Source organism: Homarus americanus, unplaced genomic scaffold (genome assembly GCF_018991925.1).
Source record: "Homarus americanus isolate GMGI-L3 unplaced genomic scaffold, GMGI_Hamer_2.0 scaffold29188, whole genome shotgun sequence".
Lineage (NCBI taxonomy): Eukaryota > Metazoa > Arthropoda > Malacostraca > Decapoda > Nephropidae > Homarus > Homarus americanus.
The window spans coordinates 183,458-198,627 of record NW_024728626.1 but is presented as its reverse complement, the minus strand read 5'-3'; the positions used below and the strand labels follow the sequence as shown (position 1 = coordinate 198,627).

The 15,170-nt window shown below is 39.6% G+C and overlaps 2 protein-coding genes across 2 annotated transcripts; both read right to left on the bottom strand.

The window, feature by feature from the left end:
- Positions 1-609: 609 nt before the first annotated feature.
- On the bottom strand, positions 610-3,338 carry LOC121866152 (lithostathine-1-like). The gene is made up of 4 exons (XM_042365745.1): positions 3,186-3,338; positions 2,179-2,355; positions 1,439-1,586; positions 610-974 (listed from the first exon to the last, which is right to left on the bottom strand). Exons 1-4 carry the CDS (start codon positions 3,268-3,270, stop codon positions 887-889), a joined length of 498 nt encoding a protein of 165 aa, XP_042221679.1. The 5' UTR covers positions 3,271-3,338; the 3' UTR covers positions 610-886.
- Positions 3,339-4,929: 1,591 nt separating this feature from the next.
- Positions 4,930-6,493, bottom strand: LOC121866161 (silaffin-1-like). Its single transcript, XM_042365765.1, has 3 exons — positions 6,301-6,493; positions 5,941-6,167; positions 4,930-5,283 (listed from the first exon to the last, which is right to left on the bottom strand). Exons 1-3 carry the CDS (start codon positions 6,491-6,493, stop codon positions 4,930-4,932), a joined length of 774 nt encoding a protein of 257 aa, XP_042221699.1.
- Positions 6,494-15,170: the final 8,677 nt, after the last annotated feature.

Below are 15,170 nucleotides of genomic sequence, written 5' to 3'. Positions count from 1 at the left end.
ACCTCCTCTTATAGACACACACACATACCACACAACAAATAGCTCGACCTTGCACGTTACAGAGCAGCGAGTGAGTCTTGTGTTGTAAAAGAGACGAATGATATAGGAAGGTTCTCCAGAAAATCACATACTCCACGAAGCTCAAAATCTGGACAGTATGACCAACTGTACACCGCCAGGTTAAACACTAGACGTACACTATTTCTTGGGAGTGTGAACAAGGTGAACAACACGAGATGAACACGTAGAGGTCTTGTTCCAATATTGTGTGTGTGTGTGTGTGTCAACCTCACTATCACCAATACCAAGTTCAAGGGTTCGTGGCAACACCCACACTGGCATCTCCCTCCCTCCAACTCAGTGTCTCAGGGAGCAGGCAGGGAGGAAGGAAGGGACATTTTTCTGGGACACCCTATATATTACTTTAAAATGGCAGATGATTATTATTTCTTTTTGTATAGAGATTATGATGGATCCTGGCCAACAGATTATTTTCATCAGGTTTAATTACAGGTGGGCTAGATAGCTCCTGCCACGCTGATTCCAAATCGTGTTGTGTACCAAGCTTATTTTCAGACATAGGTTTTTGTTAGGAATAAGACGAGGTAGTCAGTTGTTTTAAGAGAACTTTAATGATCACTGTTGCATCTTGGGTAAATGTTATAAATTATCTAATATCGAAAGTGTAATTAGTTGATACAGTAAGAAAACATTAAATCACATAATCTATAAGTTTTAAATTTTTACCTCATTTCGTTGTCGATATAAAACGTCAGTATAGTGATATATCAATAAGTGTAACGTAGGTCAAGGTTCACGGCACTGGTGTTGGTCATGATGGAGTTTGTCACTTTCTTCTCCCCGTCAGCGTCAGCCATGGGTCTGTCTACTCAGCAATGACGTCTGGAAACTGGAAGACCCTTTCATTCTGGCAGATGAAGCGCAAGTGACTGTTACAAGACTTGGCCCAGTACCTGACGGAGAGAGAAAAACAAGTGTCAAACCACCACGCCTTCTTCAGGGCACAGGATCTCAAATAAAGTTCTCACGTGAAATGTTTCCTCTGAAGAAGTACCTATGACCCCAAGTTGTGTTCACACCTTCAGTTACCAAGCGAAACAATATTAACGTTCGAGTCTTTGATAATTATCTGGATTCTGGTTTTCTCGTATCATTTGTCGAGAAGCAATAGTTAGTAATACCAATAACCGTTTACTTCTGAGACTTGGAATATACACCACTGAATCTTAGGGTCGTACTGAACGAGGCACATAAGCCATTACGGTATAAACAAAATAGGATCACATTGAAGATTTACCTCTAGATTATTTCACCTGGTGATTAAACACCCCTAAAGCTTACCTGTGGGAGTTAGGTTAGGTTAGATTAGTTTTAGATTTGGTTAGATTAGGTTAGGTGTAGGATAAGTGGTACTTACTTGAGGGTGTTAGAGCAGAAGTAGGCACAGTTGTTAGGGCTAGTGGAGGGTGACGTGCCCCACCAATTGGAAGCCATTTGACTTCCAGTAGCACTCCAGATCCAACGGCCGGACTGCACCTTTCCAGAGGTCCAGTATGTCCCGGGAACTGACCGTAAACAAAGAGTCGCCGTAAAGTTTATTGAATATGCATCAGTATTAGTGGGAATATAATAGATTCATTTATTCTCAATTGGTGAAGGCTCTCTCTCTCTCTCTCTCTCTCTCTCTCTCTCTCTCTCTCATTGTAGATTCATCCATACCAAAAAGATACAGCAATTCTAAACTCCCTCCTTTCTCTTTCTTCATGGTGAGAAAGTATTATGGTGGAAAGTTAGGATTAAGACCAATAATAATAAGAACGCGGAGAACAGAGAGATAGATGTAGAGAGGAAGAGAGAATGGGAGAGAATGACTGAGAAAGAACGGTGGAAAATAATTTGGACTTAGTTACATTAAATAGAGATTGATTAAGATTAAAAATTTAGAGAGAACGAGAGAAACTTTGAATAAAAAAGAGAAGAGAAATTATGAGAGAGAGAGAGATAATACAAAGAATAAAAGAAAGAAGGAATGAAGGAAAGCATAACACAAGGATTGAAAGAAAGTGATAGAAGAATGAGAAAGAAAGAAAAGGGGAAAAATAGAGAAAAGGAGTGAAAATTAATGATATAAAAATGAGAGAGAGAGAGATAACTTACAATTTGTGTTGAGATGGTTAAGTATACCGCTGTACTCGGCTTCCGTGATGACTGAAGCAAGTTCTGAGTTGACCTCCCGGCAAGTCTGGCCAGCCTGGCTCCATGAGAGGCGTTGCTGGTAGAAGCGGTAGCAGTTGTTGGCTATTTCGACGAAGCCTGTATCACACACAAGCGCCGCTGTCCAATAGAAGTGAAGTATTAGCGGATTTCTTCCTTGTTTAAATCGTCTAAGCTGTTCAGAGTCGTGGTGTATCACTTAATCACTTAAATGTTCAGGAATTTCTTGTTATCGCTGGGACCGTCAGCTAACCAAACCTAACCTATCTTCTCAAGAATTACTAAGTTACCTTTTCCCCAGATCCCAGATTATTAAAAAATTATTACGTTAATTTTTCCCTAGATTCCGGAATTCTCAAAGATGAGGTCGTCAATTTCCCCGGATTTCTTAATTTTAGAAATATCACAAGACGGTCGATAAAATGCAAGTGGGAAGAGACTGTCACAACGGCTATGCTGATGAAGACGACATTAACAGTATTTAAAGAAATTAATAGATTACTTGGCCATGGCTTGGTTGTGTAACTTCCCCAGGAAACTGTGTAAAAAACATCAAGGGACTCCGTATACACAACATCTAAGTGCCCACCGCACGAGTAAAGTTAAACAAGTATATGAAGTAGTTACAGGAGGCCCCAAAACATGTCAAGTGTCGTTAAAATGAGGTTATATCGTTCTAGTGAAGGTGGGTCCCGCAGACACACTGTATACTAAGCCTTCGGTATACTGTACTGTACTGTACTGTACTCCACCGCATTGTAATAATGTCAAGTGTTTTAGAGTAAAATTGCATGAAAATTCAGTTGAGACAAGTTCCCGTCGGGGATCGAACTAGCGACTCGTGGAACAGGAGTCGAGCTCTATATTCACTCGGCTACCACACACGAAGATCATTCTATGAATTCTGTACAAAATACGAAAAATACAATACGAAATGGTCGAAGAGTTACGTGTTTGACGGTCGTTGTTCTCAATTCTGGCGGAGCAGATCACCGCAGCCAGACAGACAAGCAGCAGCAGCAGCAGGACCCTCATGTTGTCACTCGGCCGTGGCACCAGCAGTAAGAGAGGCGAGGGAGTGAGGCGTCTTCCTGTGCTGCCGTTATTTATACCCTCGCCCGACAGTTCCAACACTCCTCGCCTAATTCAGTAAAAATAATATTATCCACCAAGTTCATAATGCGTTATAATAAACATATATCAACATATATCTCCAGGATATAGTATTTTATGTATAAGTAAAAACAACAGCAGATAGTGATTTAATTTTTAAGGAAAGATAATTTATTGCGTCATGTTTGCCATATTTGGTAGAGTGGCAGCGATGATAAAGTGATGGGTCCAAGACGTGAGTGTCTCCTCTGCGCCGACGAGTTGTCCTTGATATAATATAAGTTAGGTTAGGTTACTATGTTCTGTATACTCACTGATCCTAAGGAAGCTCACTTTTACTTTCCTAGTCGAACTGACGGACTACCTAACCTAACCACTCTCTCTTCCCCCTCTATCTAATCTTACCGAGAATTATATGAACTAAACTAGTATACTAAGGAGATTAACTTATAAATATATACAGAGATAAATGGAAGAAGCAAAATATCTGACTTGAAATTACACACACACACACACACACACACACACGCACACACACACACACACACACACACACACACACACACACACACACACACACACACACACACACACACACACACACACACACACACACACACACACACAGTTTATCCGGTAATGTTGTGAATAAAATTGAGGGCTGGAAGCAAAGGAGGCGTGATGAGAGGAAGAAGGAAGAATACGAAGAGGATAATATAAAGCATAAGAAGATGAGAGGAGGGGAGGAAACAGGAGATGCAGAGACACGATAAATGCCAGGTTAAACGAATGTACCAACACGGCAGGAACGAGGGAGTAAATATGTTCAGATAAGGGAGATTACTGCATATTAGTAGGGAGGGAGGACGGAGGGAAGAATATGGTGTATGTAAGTTATGAAAATAGCAAGGTAGGAAAAGTGGTAAGGCAGCTGTGAGGGGATAGAAAATGGGTAAAAGGGAGAGGAAGGACAGAAAACGGATAAATGGGAAGGGAGGGCAGAAAACGGATAAAGGAGGAAAGAGAACGATGGTAAGAGTATAGCGAGGCGGTGTTGTGGCAGGTAGGAACAAAGCTGGGGATTATTGATGTATTTATGAGCATCTTAATACGTCTTTCCTATATCCGGATTACTTGGAGTTTGATCCGGATTATTTGGAGTTAGATCCGGATTAATTGGAGTTAGATCCGGATTAAATGAAGTTAGATCCGGTTTAAATGAAGTTATATCCGGATTAATTGGAGTTAGATCCGGATTACTTGGAGTTAGATCCGGATTAAATGAAGTTAGATCCGGTTTAAATGAAGTTAGATCCGGATTACTTGGAGTTAGATCCGGATTACTTGGAGTTGGGGATTTAAGTAGTTTGAAGAGTTAACTGATCGAGGAGATTTTCTTCTGGTGTTCATAACCAAATCTTGGTGAGCTTTGATCCTTTTGCTGCCACTTGATCCTTTTGCTGCCACTTGATCCTTTTGCTACCACTTGATCCTTTTGCTGCCACTTGATCCTTTTGCTGCCACTTGATCCTTTTGCTACCACTTGATCCTTTTGCTGCCACTTGATCCTTTTGCTACCACTTAATCCTTTTGCTGCCACTTGATCCTTTTGCTACCACATGATCCTTTGCTGCCAGTTACGATCCTTTGCTGCCACTTGATCCTTTTGCTGCCACTTGATCCTTTTGCTACCACTTGATCCTTTTGCTGCCACTTGATCCTTTTGCTACCACTTAATCCTTTTGCTGCCACTTGATCCTTTTGCTGCCACTTAATCCTTTTGCTGCCACTTGATCCTTTTGCTGCCACTTGATCCTTTTGCTGCCACTTGATCCTTTTGCTGCCACTTGATCCTTTTACTACCACATGATCCCTTTGCTGCCACTTAATCCTTTTGCTGTCACTTGATCCTTTTGCTGCCACTTGATCCTTTTGCTACCACTTGATCCTTCTCAATGATGTTTTCTCTGTAGGATATCGCATTCCGTTTACTCTCATATTCAATCACAGCGCTGAAGCAGATCCTCTGATTCCTTTTATCGAGTCCTTCAGGCACTCCAGCGCTGCCTTTGAGACGCACTTGGCTTCCTTCACTACCCCCGCTAACTTCTCCTCCGCTCCAAGTGTTCTCTTTAGTCTTCTTCTTAAACAAAAACTTTTCTGCCGCTGACTTTCCCACACACATTGTCCAGGACTTTGAACCTCAGCTTTAATAGTCGGAACGTAAGCCATTTAATTATCTTACAGTACAGTCAACAACCCCCATTTTATTTTCCTTATTAACAAATATAATTTACTCGTGCACAATGTAAATACTAATAAGAGATATATTAATGTAGCTCAGTTCACTAACAACTCTTATGATAATGATCCAACTTGGCTGCCATCTTCATATCATACTTTTGAATTTTTGAAAGGCATCTTTATGATAACATGTACTGTACCTGTACCTTTAATTGGAGTTAGATCCGGATTACTTGGAGTTAGATCCGGATTAAATGAAGTTAGATAGTTTCGAGTTGAAGTTAGATCTTCGAGATTCATTCTTGGAGTTTGATCCTTTGCTGCCACTTGATCCTTTTGCTACCTGACACACTTGATCCTTTTGCTGCCACTTGATCCTGCTTTGCTGCCACTTGATCCTTTTGCTACCACTTGATCCTTTTGCTGCCACTTGATCCTTTTGCTACCACTTAATCCTTTTGCTGCCACTTGATCCTTTTGCTGCCACTTAATCCTTTTGCTGCCACTTGATCCTTTTGCTGCCACTTGATCCTTTTGCTGCCACTTGATCCTTTTGCTGCCACTTGATCCTTTTACTACCACATGATCCCTTTGCTGCCACTTAATCCTTTTGCTGTCACTTGATCCTTTTGCTGCCACTTGATCCTTTTGCTACCACTTGATCCTTCTCAATGATGTTTTCTCTGTAGGATATCGCATTCCGTTTACTCTCATATTCAATCACAGCGCTGAAGCAGATCCTCTGATTCCTTTTATCGAGTCCTTCAGGCACTCCAGCGCTGCCTTTGAGACGCACTTGGCTTCCTTCACTACCCCCGCTAACTTCTCCTCCGCTCCAAGTGTTCTCTTTAGTCTTCTTCTTAAACAAAAACTTTTCTGCCGCTGACTTTCCCACACACATTGTCCAGGACTTTGAACCTCAGCTTTAATAGTCGGAACGTAAGCCATTTAATTATCTTACAGTACAGTCAACAACCCCCATTTTATTTTCCTTATTAACAAATATAATTTACTCGTGCACAATGTAAATACTAATAAGAGATATATTAATGTAGCTCAGTTCACTAACAACTCTTATGATAATGATCCAACTTGGCTGCCATCTTCATATCATACTTTTGAATTTTTGAAAGGCATCTTTATGATAACATGTACTGTACCTGTACCTACTGACCTCTTGCCCCCCCCGCCACTCATCTTCGTCTGTATCGGATCCTCTCATATACAGTGAACAAATAACATTCTTTTCTCCTCCTGAAGAAGACGTTATAAATGGGACCGCAGCACCGCCCCGGCCTCCCCTGTTCCTCCTTTGACTTTACGAGTGAGAAAGTAAGTCTCCAGCATCATCCTGGCCTCTCCACCGGCCCTTGACCTTGTATTCATCGTGAAGGGTGGGCGTTTATCTCAAGGGCGAGCTATTGGTAGACTCACACACCAGACCTTCAAGACCACCTCTGGCCCTCCCTACCTTTGTTTATTCACCAGGACACGTTCTCATTGTTTATTTTTTGTTATCGTAAAGGCAGAAGTCACCGTAAACAATGACACAGTGTTGTAGCCGCTCTCAACACTGTCTACACCAACCCATACTTATCGTAGGTTTGTTTACGCGGCAAAATACAGGTATGTTGTCTTCAATGTTTACACTTTCACCTAACCTAACCTAACTACCATCTCTATGCACCCTGAATTTTTCCCCGTCTCTCATTCTCGTCTGGCCCAACTCTGTCTAAGAATACTATAATACCTGTTTTATCTCTTTGTCTGTGTGTGTGTGTGTGTGTGTGTGTGTGTGTGTGTAGCTGGATGTCTCGCGGCTGCAGGATGTACACCCACAAGTACCCTATGAAAATCCTCCTCGCCTGAACAAAGCCTTGAACCAACTCATCAGCGTGGCATTCAGAGATAGTGAAGTACGAGGTCTACTGAGGTACATGACGATAATAATCCTCTAAATGCTTCCTGTCCATACAATATTGTCCTTTCGATTTGTCTAACTTTCAACACTTCTCAGGGATGGGAGACAAGAGGAGTGTGTGTGTGTGTGTGTGTGTGTGTGTGTGTGTGTGTGTGTGTGTGTGTGTGTGTTTGCGTGTGTGTGTCGTCAGTAGGAACAACAAGAATTAACACAATAACCTCAACAACACTAAAATAACAAACCTTCCATTGTAATTATAAAAACCCACTTATTTATGTATTTTAAACCAGTCACTAATTATACCATTAATATAATAAGTATTTAATTTTTAGACCCACAATTATAGTAACTAGTTTAATCATTTACTAATATAACTTGTTTGTATCACAGCAGCAGACGCTAACATGACAGACAGACCTTGATCGTGATGTCAGTCGACCATTGTAATTGATATTATTGATGAAATAGGACGTCGTTCATAGCTCCCGCCAACGACATAGAAATTAATGTTTCTTCAATAATTAATTTATAGTATTTTTAATGTATGTTGCAGCTTTTAGAGGAGTTGAGACTTGATACTAAAGCTGTAATTGATATATATATAGAAGAGTATCAAGTATTCAAAGGAAACAGAGGTCATTGTATACATCTGGTGGTAAGTCCTCACGGCTAGACAACACAGATTTGGCTTAACAGGATCTAGCAAAACTTAAGGCGTAACTGACTGTGTGTTTCTGTAACTCGTAAAGAAGAGCGTGTCGTGATATAAGTCTAAGGGTCTTCACTGCGATAGTTCATACACAGTACAGGACTATATATAAAGACTGAACAGAAACCGAAGAAAAAGACTTAATTTGTGGTTTAAAAAGTGTGCATAGTAATTTCCCAGCAGTATCGAGGGAAGATAATGATATGTAGTACGCTGCTGAATACGTATTGAGAGGCGTTCAGTTATGATACGTCCCTGACACTGAGAGACGGTGAGTTATGACACGTCTCTAACACTGAGAGACGTTGGAAGTTATGACACGTCCCTAACACTGAGAGACGTTGGAAGTTATCACATGTCCCTACTCCTTCAAGTTTTTGCGAGGTGACGTATTCTATTTATGTGTTTGTTTGTTTTAAAGCCAGAAAGAACCTGTTTAGAAATGGTATTAGACGTTTCTTGAATATTCTTACACAGTCTAACACAATCTCACTTGTCATCATATTTCTCCCGTTCCTGGAGCCCTGCCACCACTCACATCATCAGACAAATTATGGCTCTCCTTGATGCCTAACCACGGCCACTTGTCTCCAGCTGCCTAACCACGGGCACTTGTCTTCAGCTACCTAACCTCGGCCACTTGTCACCAGCTGTAACCACGGCCACTTGTCTCCAGCTGCCTAACCACGGGCACTTGTCTCCACGTCACTCAACCAGAAAAACCACCCAGCACCTGCAGAGTCCCCCTTCAGACCACAACAATTACTTTCCCTATCGTAACCTTGTCTTATCGCGTCACAACTTCTTGACACAACTGGGCATCAAATTTTTTTAGGGCCCCTTATTCTTGTTGTGATTTTCTTTGGTATTGTCTGTCAAGTTTGTTCTTCGGTCAGTGCCCCCCCCTAGGTACATTGTCATCTTACCGAGAGGAATAATGCATCGTAAGCAAAGGTTTAACTCATGGTACTCAATGAATGAATCAATTAAATTCGAGAATGTAAGATATCTTGTTCAGTGATTTAATTCATTGTACTGAAGGGGAAGGTATCGTACTCAAGGTGAAGTCATTGTACTCAAGGTATTAAAAAGCCTGGCCATTGCCGACATTCTAAGTACGAAAAGGGGGTAATTTGATATTTTTGTCATATTTACCGTCACAGTTCATAATGCGTTCCCTTCCCAATGGTGTATCTCGACTAAGCGACCCCTCCACCACCTGAAACACGGTCCAATATGTAGCCGTCATTCCTTACCAGTGCAAATACTCGTTTTTCCCTGTTATTTAGGGTGTTTGGTGTTAGCCTTTACTTGTGATTCTTCCACTGTTGCTTCACCAGTGTAGCTCAGGTGGTCAAGTGGCCATATGCTGCTGTTGGGTGATCAAGAGAGTACCCGTACGTGAACCAGTGACCCCGAGGACAGAAGACTGAGTGCCTTATCCACTTGGCCATCGCACCCCCTGCAGCAGTCAGATGTAATTGATTCATAACCATATATGGAACAGTTGGTAGCCCTGTCTAGCCATCTTAACGCTGTGGCTTCGTATTCTACATTGTGTTGTCTGTGCATATCATTATACCATTCACGTTTGAGGTTTGTTGTTTCTATTATGTGTAAGACGAAGAGATCCTTTTGTTAGCGACACGTAATGGAATATTGGAGTGACTACGACATTTTGGACGTAATAGCAATGATACTTTAGGTGGAGACCGATCACAGGTACGCGTCGCCTCACCCACGTCAAAGGAAGTCTTCGGTGCTGGAACAATTAGTTTACGAGGTGTTGTCGACCACATGCTGGTAGACTGCAGTGTGTGTGTGTGTGTGTGTGTCTTTATACTAAAATAGCCTTGTATCATTCGACTTGTTAGGTACTTTGCCACGTCAGAAATTCTCACCTCCTTACCTTCAAAACTGTACACGGAGATCACGAACAAGCATACAAGCAAACATGACCAAACAACCACCGTGTTTGTATATTACCTAAAGTCACTTCCACATCAAACCTCAGGTTACACCTTTGGTTTTGTTACTTCATTTTCATCACACGTGTAAGTTAACTTCAGTAATCAGGTTCTCACGATACTCATCTTACTTCATGTTATTGCCTTATGCGCGTCACCTTCAAAGTATAATTAACCTGACCTAATGTGTGTGTGTGTGTGTGTGTGCCAGGGTGTACGTGGGCAAAGACGTGTGGGTGTGTGTATGTCTGCGTTGGCTAGGGACGTGTGTGTGTGTGTGTTAGTAGCATCATATTAAGTGTATTGACGCCACTTAACCCTGAAATACCTGGTAGTGAACTAGAGTAGTGACCACTGTTGATTAATGGTTTAGATCTGAAAACATTAAACTAGTTATGTTTCAGTGTTATTACAGCATTCATTTAAATAATTCTGTAATGTAAATTTGACACTGATTTATTTGAAATGTACCCGAATGTTTTTATTATTACGAGTAAATCAGTGCTACTTTAAATTTGCTATTTAAACGAAAGGTAATGTCAAGAATGTGCATTTGTAGTCTAGCCTAGTAATTAAAATCGTCAGAATGCGCACTGAAGAAGTCGAGGTTGAAACTGAGATTTTCATTATAATTTCTTCAGTACGTTAATTTTGTATTTGTGACAGAAAGGTATTTTATCAATTATTTTTCTTAGTGATTTTTTATACAATAATTGCACTTTAAACCACACGAAACGTCGTTATTAAAAAACAAATACTTTAATGCTCTTATAGCGATAGGAATGATAGGTTACAAACATTACTTGGCTGTAGCACTAAAGTATATACAGAATTATTCGAATTGCTAACATACGTGTTAATTGCACACTAATTCTGTTTTAATAAATTTGATTTATGTACTTATGACTGCAAGGTGTATTTCGAATTCACCATTCATATTTTCTATCAGTTATAGTTTGTCTTTTTAATTTCTTATTTTTCAATAAGTCTTCATAGAAATATAATGTTTTGGTTTATCGAGTGACTTTACTTTGTAATACAGTACATTATAAATACTGCAGCATCAATTTCTGGCAAAGGATAACATTAAAACACAAACACAAACGTTATGATATAGGAACATTTACGAATTACAGAATACCTTGCCTAACCAAAATAGCCTAACCTAACTAACTGACCCTAAACTGGAGAAATTTAACCTACCTAGAACCACTAAGGTATATCAAAATCGTCTGGTGGCGAGGTTCGGTGCTTCAAGAAAAATAAAAATAAAGATTAACGTTCATCTTTCAACTCTTGAAGAGATAAAGCGTACTGCTTGCACTTTGGGACTTTTCCCGTTATTTTCTTGCATAAATTTTCTAAAAATAGTCACACACGCATAAAGAATCAGCGCGCCAGTCTTTCCGCGTTCGTCAATTGTAAAGAGACTACTTAATGTAGTTACAAATATGCGATACTGAGTATTTAAAATTAAATTTAATTATTTAACGTGGATCGATATTTATTTTATGTAAATATCCTCATTATCGGGTATAGATCCACAGAAATAGGCTCAAGCCTATCAGGCGGAAACGATCACACAACAGTCCGTTTCGTCTGAGAGAGACGCTCTACTGTACAGTAGAAAAATTGACAACTCATGAAAAAAGACAGAAAACGCAGTTTTGTTCAAGTGTTTATATGCTTTTAAATTTATTTTGTGAGGCAAATTTTCTATTCTAATGTGTTTAATTCATTACATTAAAAAATGCGATTCATAAGTCAGTGGATGAAATACACAGTAATTTATTGCATAAACTCGGTTATATATTTTTTTATTACGTTCCGTTGTGCGCTGTTTGATGTTAAAAATTACAACGATATGTACATTTGAATTTCAAAAGGTAGTAGAAAATATCTGAAATAACATTTCACAGATTATTTTCACAAGTGTTTTTTTATAACCGACCAAGAAAATGGCGGAAGGTGTACAGTAGGTGTTCCGCGAAGTGCTTTGAGTTCTGAACTTTTATATCTTTAGTGATTATTTTTTTCTCACGTTCATTCATGTTAATCAGCAAGAACGAAAGAAAGAATACAGCATAATTGTGATGAGACTTCTTGAGCAAGATTAGAAGAACCAATTAGAACTACTGACTCCTCTGGTTAACGGAGGGACCCATACAAGGTAATAATTTTGTTTATTTTACCTGTAATTTATCATCGCTAACCTATATGACAAATATGGTATGATTTCCATTTGGAAAATTGTTTTTAACCGTGTTTGTATTATTCAAAACGCAAATGTAACTGTACAACTGAATCACGAGTGAAAAAGTAGGCCTGTCGCGCGGGTCAATGTAAACAAACGTCTCGGGAATAGCAAATAATTTTAATTTATTAGACGTAGACCCAGTAAAGATGGTACAGTACCTGGCTGGTTATGATTATTAAGGTTCCTGAAATATTGTCTTACACACATTATGTTTATAAAGTTTGTATTAAGTGATGAAACAAGCCTTGTGTTATACTAATGTTACTGTATTAAGTACTGTAATGAAGTGATCCCGGTGTTACAGTAATGTTACTTTATTAGTTATGACCTGTTCTGAATAGATACTGGACGCACACCGTTACATAATGTTCTATAATTTACTTTTTGTTTCAGTGGCAAGTAATATGTATTGTGTGGCGGGTCGGGGCGTATTTTCCGTGATTTTATGTTGCTTTTAGGGATTTGCTCCAGAGAGATGCACGATATTATCCAGAAATATGAGTTGCAGCCACGCCAGTGACAAGGCTACCAACACAACCCAAGCTGATATTTATATTCCACGATGGTTTTACTTTACCTCGCGAGAACCTTACAGCAATATTCGATAGTTTGATGGAGGAAATAAAACATGGAAGTATAAAGATTATGTTTGTGTGGATTATGTATATATATATATATATATATATATATATATATATATATATATATATATATATATATATATATATATATACATACAGTTCAGTTTGTAATAATAGTTGCAGTGCAACTATGGTTATGTTTGCACTAGGTTATGACAGTTGTCTGAGTATGCTCTTGGAAATTAAAGAGAACTTCCCTGAGTGTGTGACCGTCCCCTCAGCCTCCCCTGACATGGTACAGGTCCAGGTAGTCGGTGGCTCTCCAGTAGCTTCCTGGCAGTGGTGCGGGCGGGACGGTCGCTCCAGCGTGCGCGGGTACACCCCCTAGATTTGTGCTAAATTTCTCCGGAATTTTCCTGCTGTTACAGACATACCAAAGCACTACTACAAGTGAAATTGTGCTAACGACTGTTCTCTTTGATAGAGTACGAGGTTATTGATGAAGAGTTACAAGTGAAGGGGGAGTGCAAAGAATCACCTGTTGAGCACTGGTCTTTGGCGGGCCCTGATGACAACACCGAGATAGGAATACTCGCGGGGAAATATCGATTTTCTGATACCATTACTCGAACAAATCATAAGCCTCCACGCTCGCAATGGGCCACCAGGGCAGTGCGGTATTGGTTGGGTAACTTGTAGAACATGGACCACTTTAACATGGCACGATTTTAACACGGGGCAACTTTAACACAGGAATAATTTAACATAAGGCTGCTTTAACGTAGGGAGAATTAAGACGGTGAAATAAACTGAGCACGACTTTAACACACTGAGTCTTCTACTGAGGACAACTTTAACTGAAGACGAATTTATCAAAGGATGGCTGTAAAGAATTAAAAGGGAAATTACTTAACAAACGACGAATTTAACCTTTTTGTAACGAGCTGGGATTGGTACAGTAGTGTAATTGTGTGGTGGAGACTTGTAGGTAGTTTGTTATCTTCACCACCACAGTAGTAACTCATACCTACTTGTAGTTTCAGCTGGAGTTACTTGTAATCTGTTTGTAGTTTGAGAATAGTTTATTCTCACACAAACGCTATATGGTTTTATTATTATGGAAATAGATGCGCCATCTGTTGCTGTAATGGCGAAATAACTGATGATAGGCAGCTGTCCTTTTACGAGAGACTAGAGCTCCTTTAACAATGGATACATGTAAATAGACCACATTTATATAAGTATTACTTTGTAGTATGATAGAAGCTATTACGTCTTAACATAGGACTACCTTACCACACGAATTTGTTAACATTGGATTACCTTATCATAAGACTAATTTAAGGTAGGGTTACTTTGCTATACGATTATCATAGGAATTTTGGATAGCTACGGGATTATCGTGATATAATCCGACCATTGGGCCATCCTAACCTAACCTAACCAGATTATTTTCGCACGCGATTTCTTTAACAGAGGACTTATGTTACATAGCATTACCTTATAAGTGTTTTAACTTAGGTCTTCTTTGATATTAACGTGAGTTTACATTGACGTATGAGTAACATAGGATTATATACTGGATTACGTTACTTCTGCTTACAATTACCTTAACGAGATTACTTTAACAGTGGGTTACATTAATCATCGTGGTTTAGGATGGGGACGACCACTGAGGACGACCACGGTTCTACAGTACTACTGTGGGTGAGTCGTGGCAGCAGACGGTGGACGACCTCGCTCTCAGTTGGTGTCGTTTCTGAAGGCGGAGTAGACAGTAGTCCGGCTTGAGTTTTTATTTTTGTCTGAAGTCACCTGATATACTTACTGTACTATCTCTGCTGCCCGTTATCATTTATTTATCAGCACACACACACACACACACACACATGTACCTAGTAAACAAATAATAGATATGTCTTGATTATAAATTTTCTGGTCCTTTCTAGAATATTTTCGAACGTACGGAAGACTTAAAGGGAATTTAGAAAACGTTGAAGATTTACAAGGCATTTTTTTATATTGTGAGGATCCGTTATATTTTGATTAAGGTAACTTTTGAAATTTTAGATTCTCGAAAATATTTGAGAATAGTGCAATCGGGGCTTTAAATTAGTTCATAAAATGGCGAGGAGGATTGTAA